This window comes from Lepidochelys kempii, chromosome 3, assembly GCF_965140285.1.
Source record: "Lepidochelys kempii isolate rLepKem1 chromosome 3, rLepKem1.hap1, whole genome shotgun sequence".
In the NCBI taxonomy this organism is placed as follows: Eukaryota; Metazoa; Chordata; order Testudines; family Cheloniidae; genus Lepidochelys; species Lepidochelys kempii.
The window spans coordinates 41,562,875-41,575,651 of NC_136382.1; the positions used below are offsets into that span (position 1 = coordinate 41,562,875).

Genomic DNA, 12,777 nt, shown 5'->3' on the forward strand with positions numbered 1-12,777 from the left:
CGAAGGAACTGTGTAGTTTGGTTTTTTTTTTTTTGGTTTTTTTTTTTTTTTAAACAATTGGGGAAATAATAGGTTTTGTAAAACTGAGTTTATGAAACCTGTTATGACCAGAATAGCTTTTATTACACGGATATATATACAATTTTAATAGCATTTCTTTTTTAGGAAAAGGTCAAGAGGAAATTTTAACATAATCCTGGAGCCAGTGTAAGATGCTCAGGACAGGAACCTTGTAATATTTTATACTTCTTAAAGCATACTGCACCTCAGTGGTATTTTATGAATAATTTTGTTAACCTACCCGTGTTTGCTAACACAAAAGAGCCAGAGAGTGAAGTTATGTATCTAAACTGAATTTTTATTTGGGTGGAGGAAGTGTTCTTTGGTCTTGTGAAAAATGTAGCTAGGGCATTATTTTTATTAATGTGACTTTCACCTTGATAGTGTACCTCGAGCACTGAGATCTCTTGGGTGTAGTATACTTTATTTTGCTTTATTTGAAGAGGGGCAGTGGAGAAGGAGGGAGGCTCAGAACTTGTTAAATGAAAGGATAAAGGAAGTTCTTCTGGTCTGAATGTTGGATCATATTAAAGAAGTTCTGTATTAAAATCACAAATGAGTTTGATTCCCCAGAGTTTAAATTCCAGGGTATTACTAATTAAGAGGTCTCTTGGTTTTTGGAACTATTTCTCTCCCTCTGTGTGGAACTTGCAAGCTGCTAATTGTGTTAGTACATTCTAAGACAGAGTCTGTTCTCAAAGCAATTCTTTGTAACAACAACCACTCACACAGAGAGAGACTCAAAGCAATACTCTGTAACAACAGAAACAGCACCCAGAGACTCCCCACCCTTTTGTTGTATTCATCTCACTTTGTTAACAATTGTGATTAAAATAGAGAGAGAGAATGTATGTGGATGGATGCTTTGTGTGGATAATAACTGGATGATCAGGGAGGTGCCAGCCTAAGAATCCAGTGTCCATCGGCTGAAGAAGGTGTCAAGTGGAAATAAGCAGAGGACTCCCGGAGGGCAGACTGGAGTCCACCCAACAGCCTCAAGAATGGGAGAACCAAAGAACAAGATAACATCTGGCAGCACAGAGCCGTCAGGAATGTGCCATCTGCTGATTGATTCAGCAAAAGCATGATGAAGCAATTCCCATAGACTGGCATAGGAAGAAATTCCTATAAAAATGGACTCTAGAAAGTGAGAACTTTAGGGTCTGATTCTGCAAACCAACTTCCAGGAGCATCAGATGAGCATCTGACAAGGCCCTGCTCCCTCCTCATGTCCAGGCCACCTCGCCAGTGGCTTGGCATGAGCAAGTCTAAGGCTGGTAACTATGATAATAACCTTGCAGAACCTATATGTGTGTGTGTGTGTGTGTGAATAAATATGAGATTGAATGGAATGTTATAGCTATAACTAACTGCTTACTATTATTCTTTCTGTATTCAAAATAAATGTGGTATTTTGCCTTTTCCCCTTTAATAAGATCCTGCTGGTTTTTATTTTATTGGTATAACATGAATCCCTCTAAAATTATAATCTCAACAAGTAACCTTAAGTGTTCAAAATTACCTATTTGCACTAGCTATGCTGCCACTTGTAGGCAGTTTGGTCAGGTTTATTGCTGTTATGCAGATACATCTAGATATCTCTCTCTTTCTTCTGGACCTAGACCAGTAGCATCTATTTTCTTTGTTTCTTTAGTTCTGAAGGATGAGATATTAATCCTGTCTAAATGCTGCTAAGACTTTATTGCGGTAGGCCCAGACTAATTGTAGTTCATTTGTAGGTTTTGCTAATGTAAAACTTAGTGTACTCCTTTAGGAGGACCTCATCACACTCCCATATGGAAAAGCTCCCATTGACTTCAGCAAGAGTTGGATCAAGCCTGTAGTATGTTGCTGCCATCACTTGCAAAATTTTTGGATAACCCTGAATGCTGGCCAGTTAATGTACACCCTTCCCCAGTTCAGTGCTCCAGACTTTATCTTTTGCCTTTGTCATGAACAGGATTAATCATTTTAGTGCTTCTTGGAGAAACAAGGTGTTTGAGGTAATACCTTTTATTGGACCAACATCAGATATTACCTCAACCACCTTGTGTCTCTAATATCCTGGGGCTAACACAGCTACAACAGTAGTACTTTTTGTCAGCCTTCTTGCCAATGCTCCATACCTTTTCAAACAGATCCAAAACACTCCAGCAACGTATCTTGTTCTGATTTCCACACTTCTGGGTTGTGTACTTTGCATTGACTTGGTGTTGTGTTTTCGTTTGTTAAATAAATGTGTTTGTTTTTAACTACAAACCTACCATGATCATGCATTAAGCACATAGACATCCATGCTGTATAGATTCCAGCCCAAACTCTCAAGTCCTCCTCTACATTCCCAACTGTATCCAAGTCCTGCAAATTTTTCTTCTTGTATAGTAATTGAGGATTTATATACTGTGCCCTCTTTTTCTATAACACTCTCTACTCTTGCCCTCAGGGAGACTCCCACTTGACATGGATTTAGAAGTCCGTTTAAACTGTCTTTTCAAATACTGAATGTAGTTGGGTTCATTGTACAATATACCATTTTTTTTTTTTTAGATGGCACTCTGGCTTCTTTGCATCATTAAAAGTATTTTGTGGAATTATTATAATTTGCGTGACTCTTCCATTCACTGTTTTACTGATGAAACATCTGCTTTTTGACTATTCAACTTTGTCCACTGATAACCTGCAGTGATTAAATAAGCTTGCAATGTATATACTAAATGTATCATTTTGTGTATTTATAATGTTTTGTTACATTTGATAAGGATAACATCATGTTCAGCAATTGTGAATAACTAAAGGATAAAGGTCTTCATATTAACAATGTTTATAAAGAAACAGGTGAAAACTGCCCATTTAATGATTACAGATCATTAATATCAATGCAGGGTCAGAATGTTTTTCTTTTATAAAGGGGATTAAAAATGCAGCACTTTGACATTACTCCTTGAGTCTGTGTATTGTGTGTCCCAGCCGTGTGGTCTGTGTCTGAGTTAGACCCTACTTGAGTACCTGCATGTTAGTAACTTTACACATGTATAAGTATTTTCAGGTTTATCTTAACCGAAGAGGGCTAGTGAAATAAATTACAATTCAATGTTTAAAAGATGTACTATCCCAGCCTTTTAAAAAATAACATTAACTTGTTTTTAAAATGTTGCTTAAACGAATTGCCTTGATGCCAATCCCTCCCAGCCCCCACCCCCCAAAAAACCCCCACCAGCCAAATGAAAACTGTGTGAGTGCTCTAACCACCGGCCTAAATATTATTAGGGGCACCATCACCACAACCATCTCCTCTTCTAGCTGTTTTGTGTGGGGTTAGCTTTACTCAGAGCACATCTACTCAATTGGGCCCCACAGGCGAGATAGCTGGGGGAATGCTTATTTTGAGGATCCCGCTGGGGTTTAGGCATGAACTAAGCACCCATCTGCCTAAACTGAGATTACTGTGCATATGTTCACTAGCAGAAACGTAGACAGCTGGGGACTTGAGCAGTAGAAGCACAGGCACCTACAAGGTTAAGTAGCAGTTGAACGAGCATTCTGAGGATCTCAGTGGTGCCTAATGTGGCAGATTGTCCTGGTCTACACTAGGACTTAAGTCGAATTTAGCAGTGTTAAATCGATGTAAACCTGCACCCGTCCACACGATGAAGCCCTTTTTTTCGACTTAAAGGGCTCTTAAAATTGATTTCCTTACGCCACCCCTGACAAGTGGATTAGCACTTAAATCGGCCTTGCCGGGTCGAATTTGGGGTACTGTGGACACAATTCAATGGTATTGGCCTCCGGGAGCTATCCCAAAGTGCTCCATTGTGACCACTCTGGACAGCACTCTCAACTCAGATGCACTGGCCTGGTAGACAGGAAAAGAACCGCGAACTTCTGAATCTCATTTCCTGTTTGTCCACCGTGGCAAGCTGCAGGTGACCATGATGGAGTCCCAAAATCGCAAAAGATCTCCAGCATGGACTGAACGGGAGGTACGGGATCAGAGCACTGTATGGGGAGAGGAATCAGTGCTATCAGAACTCCGTTCCAGTTTTCGAAATGCCAAAACCTTTGTCAAAATCTCCCAGGGCATGAAGGACAGAGGCCCGAACAGGGACCCAAAGCAGTGCCGCGTGAAACTTAAGGAGCTAAGGCAAGCCTACCAGAAAACCAGAGAGGCGAACGGCCACTCCGGGTCAGAGCCCCAAACATGCCGCTTCTATGATGAGCTGCATGCCATTTTAGGGGGTTCAGCCACCACTATCCTAGCCGTGTTGTTTGACTCCTTCAATGGAGATGGAGGCAACACAGAAGCAGGTTTTGGGGACGATGATGATGATGATGATGATAGCTCACAGCAAGCAAGCGGGGAAACCGGTTTTCCCAACAGCCAGGAACTGTTTCTCACCCTGGACCTGGAGCCAGTACCCCCCGAACCCACCCAAGGCTGCCTCCTGGACCCGGCAGGCGGAGAAGGGACCTCCGGTGAGTGTACCTTTTAAAAAACTATACATGATTTAAAAGCAAGCATGTGAAAGGATTAATTTGCCCTGGCATTTGCGGCTTTCCAGGCTGTACTCCCAAAGCCTTTGCAAAAAGGTTCTGGGGAGGGCAGCCTTATTGCATCCTCCATGGTAGGACACTTTACCACTCCAGGCCAGTAGCACGTACTCGGGAATCATTGTACAACAAAGCATTGCAGTGTATGTTTGCTGGCGTTCAAACAACATCCATTCTTTATCTCTCTGTGTTATCCTCAGGAGAGTGAGATATCATTCATGGTCACCTGGTTGAAATAGGGTGCTTTTCTTCAGGGAACACTCAGAGGTGTCTGTTCCTGCTGGGCTGTTTGCTTGTGGCTGAACAGAAATGTTCCCCGCTGTTAGCCACAGGGAGGGGGGAGGGTTGAGGGGGTAGCCACGCAGTGGGGGGAGGCAAAATGCGACCTTGTAACAAAAGCACATGTGCTATGTATGTAATGTTGACAGCAAGGTTTACCCTGAAATAGTGTAGCCACTGTTTTATAAAATGTGTCTTTTTAAATACCGCTGTCCCTTTTTTTTTCTCCACCAGCTGCATGTGTTTCAATGATCACAGGATCTTCTCCTTCCCAGAGGCTAGTGAAGATTAGAAAGAAAGAAAAAACGCACTCGTGATGAAATGTTCTCTGAGCTCATGCTGTCCTCCCACACTGACAGAGCACAGACGAATGCATGGAGGCAAATAATGTCAGAGTGCAGGAAAGCACAAAATGACCGGGAGGAGAGGTGACGTGCTGAAGAGAGTAAGTGGCGGGCTGAAGACAGGGCTGAAGCTCAAATGTGGCAGCAGCGTGATGAGAGGAGGCAGGATTCAATGCTGAGGCTGCTGCAGGACCAAACCAGTATGCTCCAGTGTATGGTTGAGCTGCAGCAAAGGCAGCTGGAGCACAGACTGCCACTGCAGCCCCTCTGTAACCAACCGCCCTCCTCCCCAAGTTCCATAGCCTCCACACCCAGACACCCAAGAACGCGGTGGGGGGGCCTCCGGCCAACCAGCCACTCCTCCACAGAGGCTTGCCCAAAAAAAAGAAGGCTGGCATTCAATAAATTTTAAAGTTGTAAACTTTTAAAGTGCTGTGTGTCATTTTCCTTCCCTCCTCCACCACCCCTCCTGGGCTACCTTGGTAGTCATCCCCCTATTTGTGTGATGAAGGAATAAAGAATGCATGAATGTGAAGCAACGATGACTTTATTGCCTCTGCAAGCGGTGATTGAAGGGAGGAGGGGAGGGTGGTTAGCTTAGAGGGAAGTAGAGTGAACCAAGGGGTGGGGGGTTTCATCAAGGAGAAACAAACAGAACTTTCACACCGTAGCCTGTCCAGTCATGAAACTTTTCAAAGCTTCTCTGATGCGTACCGCGCCCTCCTGTGCTCTTTTAACCGCCCTGGTGTCTAGCTGCGTGTAACCAGCAACCAGGCGATTTGCCTCAACCTCCCACCCCGCCATAAACATCTCCCCCTTACTCTCACAGATATTGTGGAGCGCACAGCAATCAGTAATAACAGTGGGAATATTGGTTTTGCTGAGATCTAAGTGAGTCAGTAAACTGCGCCAGCGCACCTTTAAACATCCAAATGCACATTCTACCACCATTCTGCACTTGCTCAGCCTGTAGTTGAACAGCTCCTGACTACTGTCCAGGCTGCCTATGTACAGCTTCATGAGCCATGGCATTAAGGGGTAGGCTGGGTTCTCAAGGATAACTATAGGCATTTCAACATCCCCAACAGTTATTTTCTGGTCTGGGAATAAAGTCCTTTTCTGCAGCTTTTGAAACAGACCAGAGTTCCTGAAGATGTGAGCGTCATATACCGTTCCCAGCCATCCCATGTTGATGTTGGTGAAATGTCCCTTGTGATCCACCAGAGCTTGCAGCACTATTGAAAAGTACCCCTTGGGGTTTATGTACTCGCTGGCTTGGTGCTCTGGTGCCAAGATAAGGGTATGGGTTCCGTCTATGGCCCCACCACAGTGAGGGAATCCCATTGCAGCAAAGCCATCCACTATGACCTGCACATTTCCCAGGGTCGCTACCCTTGATATCAGCAGATCTTTGATTGCGTGGGCTACTTGCATCACAGCAGCCCCCACAGTAGATGTGCCCACTCCAAATTGATTCCCGACTGACAGGTAGCTGTCTGGCGTTGTAAGCTTCCACAGGGCTATTGCCACTCACTTCTCAACTGTGAGAGCTGCTCTCATCTTGGTGTTCATGTGCTTCAGGGCAGGGGAAAGCAAGTCACAAAGTGCCCTTACACATGCAAAAGTTTCGCAGCCACTGGGAATCGTCCCAGACCTGCAACACTATGTGGTCCCACCAGTCTGTGCTTGTTTCCCAAGCCCAGAATCGGCGTTCCACCGCATGAACCTGCCCCATTAGCACCATGATACATGCATTGGCGGGGCCCATGCTTTGAGAGGAAATCTGCGTCCATGTCCTGATCACTCACGTGACCGCGCTGACATCGCCTCCTCGCCCGGTATCGCTCTGCCATGTTCTGGTGCTGGATAATGCTGGATAATGTGGTGTTTAATGTGCTCCTAATTGCCAAAGTGAGCTGAGCGGCTTCCATGCTTGCCTTGGTATTGTGTCCGCACAGAAAAAAGGTGCGGAACGATTGTCTGCCATTGCTCTGACGGAGGGAGGGGCAACTGACGACATGGCTTACAGGGTTGACTTACAGGGAATTAAAATCAACAAAGGGAGTGGCTTTACATCAATGAGTATTTCAGGCAGGACTTCACGGAGGGTTCCAATACGAAATGGTGCACCTAAGTAATTGTTCTTATTGGAACAAGGAGGTTGGTCTGGCCTCTGATTGATACATGGCTAGATTTACCTTGCTGCACCTTTTCTGTGAGTGACTGCACTGTGACCTAGAGGAATGAGTCCCGTAGACAGGGGGGCAAATGAGTACAAAACAAATCTGGTCTATTTCTTGTTTTGATCCACTCCATCTGTCTTTTACATCTTTGGCTGGCAGCAGACGGTGCAGAAGGACTGTAAGCCATCCACATCTCATGGCTGCTCGGCAGAAGATAGTACAATAGGACTGCTAGCCATCCTCATCTCTTGCCTGCCTGGCAGAAGATGGTACAGTAGGACTGCTAGCAATCCATATTGCCTGCCTGCTCACCATAAGATGGTTCAATAGGACTGACTGCAGGACTAAAGAGAATGACCTGGCCAAGTCACTCCAAATTTAGTCCCTGCGCACATGTCTGCCCAGGCGCTCCTGGCCGACATTGCCAGGAGCACCTCAGACATGACGATGACGGCTACCAGTTGTACTGTACCGTCTGCTGCCACAAGGCAAGGGGTTGATGCTGCTGTGTAGCAATGCAGTACCACGTCTGCCAGCACCCAGGAGACATACGGTGACGGTTACCTGAGCGGGCTCCATGCTTGCCGTGGTATGGCATCTGCACAGGTAACTCAAGAAAAAAGGTGCAAAACGATTGTCTGCCCTTGCTTTCACGGAGGGAGGGAGGGAACGGGGGCTTGATGATATGTACCCAGAACCACCCGCGACAATGTTTTAGCCCCATCAGGCATTGGGATCTCAACCCAGAATTCCAATGGGCAGCGGAGTCTGCGGGAACTGTGGGATAGCTACCCACAGTGCAACGCTCCGGAAGTCGACGCTTGCCTCGGTACTGTGGAAGCGCTCCGCCGAGTTAATGCACTTAATGCACTTAGAGCATTTTCTGTGGGGACACACACACTCGAATATATAAAACCGATTTCTAAAACACCGACTTCTATAAATTCGACCTAATTTCGTAGTGTAGACATACCCTTAGACTCCAAAGTCCTTTTATGGATCTAGCCCTAAATGTCATAATGACGAGAATCCGTTAGGAAGTAAACCAATATTTTTGTCACTATTTGGCCCTTCACAGAACTGGTAGCAGAACAATAAAACTAGCAGGGTCCAGTGCACTTTTGTTATGATTTACTTGGTGTATCGTTCTCAAAGTTGGTGGGCTGAAGAGATGATACGATGCACTCTTACTCAGCAGACGTTTAAAGGATTACTAATTCTGCTGAATATTAGTTCATAGATAACAGTTAATGACTTTCAGCAATGTATTGAGACACGTACCTGAGTAGTCTACATATTTGTATATTGGCTTGATTTTTTTAAATAATGTAAGCTCTCAGATTCCTAAGTGTTTTGTGCCTTAAAAAAGACATTTTATTATTATAAGGCATTCCTGATTTTAGGTTTGTCATTGCCGTCTATCTGTTGTTTATTGTACATATGGGGGCAGGTCCACAGTTCTATGGGCTTCGAATCATAGCTCCATGGACTTTAATGGAGCTAGGTCAATTAACATCAATTGAGGATCTGCCCAAGTGATTCCAGGATGTTTACATGTTAACTCTTTGGCATTTAAGATCTAGAGGCCCCAACAGGAGAAAACAGAGGCTGAATCTAATTCTGAAGCTTCTGCATTACTCCAAACCCAGGAATCTGACAGGAAACGTAACTTCAGAGTACTCCAGGAACAGGTGTGAAAATTTCCTTTATTGAACCAGAGGAATGATTCTGAGTACCAAACCTTTGCTAGGATCTGTATAGGACACACAACAAAGATAGTCTATTTCCCTAAGAACATGCAATCTAGAATAAAGAGGAAACCACTGTACACTGTGATGTGTGTTTTTAAAAAGAACCATCAACTGTGTTTAAATCCATGGATGTGATATACATTGCTGAAAAATATTGGGTTTTTTTGTCCTCTTTGGACCAACTGGAAGATAATAAAGACCCACACACGTAAACCATGTGTGAGAGCCAGTCTCTCTGTGTTCTCCCATTTAGAAAACTTCTAAAATAAAGGTGTCTCAGAATAATTTTAGTGATTTTGCATCAGGGCTGCTTGTTTTCCTCTCCCCTTTCCTTCTGATTAATCTCCTCCATTGGCTTCTGCACTCCACAAGGGAACAGCGTGGACTATCTATTTGCAATGGAGAAACAGGTTAGTTGCATATGAAAAACAGATATTGTTGTGAAATATGTTTGCTCCTTTTTATGAGCCATTGTCCATGAAGGTCAAATAAATGCACATGGTAGCAGGATAATCTTTTCTGGTAAGTAGAGCTCAGACTTACATGTTGGCTATCTGTGAAAACACACTTTTAATAAGCCACTGCCTGCTAACTATTCAGACATCTTCCTAAGGAACATCACATCCAAGTTCAAGGTGCATTTCTTTGATGGTGCCTTCTCTAACGTAAATAAAATTAAATATTATTAAAATAAAATTAACATTATAATTATAATATAAAAAAAACTCAGGAAGTCTAAAACCCTACCAAAACAAGTGTGCTTCACTGTAAGCACTGCTTCTTCCAGGGAGAGGATAACAGAACAAACAACACCCGGAAGATCTTAGTCACATTGCTTAATGAACTATTGGAAAGCAAGACAAGGCGGGTGAGATAATATCTCTTAGTGGAGTAACTACTGTTGGTGAAAGAGACAGGTTCTCGAGTTACACAGAGCTCTTCTGGAGGTCACTGGAAGGTGCCCAGATACTACAGAAGAAATAGAGTAGAATTCCTCTTAATTTTAACAACAGTGATTTTGAAAAAGTTGAAATGTTTGACATTCAAGAATAGCATTAGAATATCCATGAATTTAGGGGCCAGACAATGTAACTACTGTAAATTTGTATAAAGTGGGTGTTGTGTATTTCATAGGATAGCTCTGTGTATAACTATTCTAACAATAGCATTTTGTAGAATAGTAATAAATTCTCAATAAAACAAATTCCTCCACATACATTTTATTCTTTTTAGCTGCTACTAGTAGTTTTTCCTCATGTTTTTGTGCCATCATGGCCTATTGGAGTTTTGAATCTGACTGCTGCATGAATTGCTCTCCAACCAACAACCTTCCTCACAGTTACTCAAACTAAACTACACAATGCCACAATGAGAAATCCATTTTTATGGTGAGAAATTGCAAAGTCCATATTAGTATTATTAAGGTTCTGTATTACATTAGCACACAATGTTCTTAACCAGGCTTAGTGCTCTACAGTGCTGGGTGCTGTACAAACACAAATAAAGAGAGAACCCTGACTTGGAGGATTTACAGTTTAAAAGAAACAGAAACTGATGAATAGTTGGGGATGGGGCTAGAACACAAACAAATGAACCTTGTGATGGCTGGCATTTTAGGTAGCTACAACTGCAGTGACACCCACAAGAGGTGATCAGAGAGATCAGTAAACATCACAAGGCTCACTGGAAGAGGGGAAGTAGAGGTGGGTGGGTGTGAAGCCCCATTAGTTCTAGTATATTCTCTATGAACAGATCTTGATTTTTTTATTAATGTGTTTATTACTCAGAAATGAACAATTTAAGCAAATATATTTCAAATTTACAGGTCTTATCTAACACTCCAAAGATTATATAAAATGGGAAGCATTAAAATGGATCTGTGCTAAGGTGTTATTCAACCGTTGGTACCTTTAAACATATGTTCTGTGGCACTGGAGTGTAATTTTGCTTATTTTGGGAACAAAAAAGAAGGCAAAGCAGTGAGACCATGGTCTTTATATACAAAAAAGGAACACGTCTGTTGCTTTACTTGTGAAGCCCCCTGCGACTGAGGCACACTTGTAAAAATCATTGCAAGGCCTACGTTTGATGGAGTAAACTGTTTTTCACCCATGTAAATGTTTCCTGAGAGTGGAAAATGTTCACACAACCTATTCATGATGACGACAGCACCTCCCTTGTCAGTCTACTACAGGACAGGCCCAACAAATAAAATAACAGAACGCCACTAGCCATCACCTTCAGTTTAGTTTCAACTAAAACCTCTCCAACGCATCATCAAGGAACTACAACCTATCTTGAAGGACGACCCATCACTCTCACAGATCTTGGGAGACAGGCCAGTCTTTGCTTACAGACAGCCCCCCAACCTGAAGCAAATACTCAACAGCAACCACACACCACACAACAGAACCACTAACCCAGGAACCTATCCTTGCAACAAAGCCTGTTGCCAACTGTGTCCGCATATCTATTCAGGGGACACCCCCATTATAGGGCCTAATCACATCAGCCACAATATCAGAGGCTCGTTCACCTGCACATCTACCAATGTGATATATGCCATCATGTGCCAGCAATGCCCCTCTGCCATGTACATTGGGCAAACTGGACAGTCTGTACGTAAAGGAATAAATGGACACAAATCAAACGTCAAGAATTATAACATTAAAAACCAGTTGGAGAACACTTCAATCTCTGTGGTCACTTGATTACAGACCTAAAAGTGGCAATACTTCAACAAAAAAACTTCAAAAACAGACTCCAACGAGAGACTGCTGAATTGGAATTCATTTGCAAACTGGATACAATTAATTTAGGCTTGAATAGAGACTGGGAGTGGATGGGTCATTACACAAAGTAAAACTATTTCCCCATGTTTATTCCCCCCCACCGTTCCTCAGACGTTCTTATCAACTGCTGGAAATGGCCCACCTTGATTATCACTACAAAAGGTTCCCCCCGCCGCTCTCCTGCTGGTAATAGCTCACCTTAAGTGATCACTCTGGTTACAGTTTGTATGGTAACACCCATTGTTTCATGTTTTCTATGTATATAAATCTCCCCGCTGTATTTTCCACTGAATGCATCTGATGAAGTGAGCTGTAGCTCACGAAAGCTTATGCTCAAATAAATTGGTTAGTCTCTAAGGTGCCACAAGTACTCCTTTTCTTTTTGTGAATACAGACTAACGTGGCTGCTACTCTGAAACCAAAAGGGAAGGATCTCTCTGCCACTATCTACTTGTGAACAGGGGCAAGAGAATGAATGTGCGAGGCCTCATTTGCATCTTCGTTATGTGCAAGTTTTGGTTGCTTTGGAGAAAAGCTAGTTTTGGGTGAAAGGACAATGAAATGTTGTTATCTTTGTTGGGTGGCAAAAGGGCACCTGGGTGAGGGGTCATCCTAATCTAACACCAGTCTAGCATGGTTGCGTGGTGGAATAGATACAAGTCAGTGAGAGAGGGGTTCTTACTTTCTGGCAGGGAGTGCATTCCAGATGGCAAGGACTCTGCTCAAGGGCCCTATATGCAACAAATCCTTACACACATTGCAAAGAGATAGTGCAATGACAGCTTTGTGGCTTGGCAGTGAAAGGTGGATGTTTGCTGAA

The 12,777-nt window shown here is 43.3% G+C and overlaps 1 protein-coding gene across 1 annotated transcript; it reads left to right on the top strand.

Annotated features, from left to right (window-relative positions):
• Window positions 1-1,079: 1,079 nt before the first annotated feature.
• Window positions 1,080-5,721, top strand: LOC140908640 (zinc finger and SCAN domain-containing protein 32-like). The gene is made up of 2 exons (XM_073336198.1): window positions 1,080-4,533; window positions 5,122-5,721. Exons 1-2 carry the CDS (start codon window positions 3,990-3,992, stop codon window positions 5,202-5,204), a joined length of 627 nt encoding a protein of 208 aa, XP_073192299.1. The 5' UTR covers window positions 1,080-3,989; the 3' UTR covers window positions 5,205-5,721.
• Window positions 5,722-12,777: the final 7,056 nt, after the last annotated feature.

Bases quoted from the DNA above. Each gene is read 5' to 3' on its own strand.
- LOC140908640 (XM_073336198.1), top strand. From the start codon at position 3,990: ATGATGGAGTCCCAAAATCGCAAAAGATCTCCAGCATGGACTGAACGG. The intron at 4,534-5,121 runs GTGAGTGTACCT...TTTCTCCACCAG, and splicing joins AGGCGGAGAAGGGACCTCCG to CTGCATGTGTTTCAATGATC.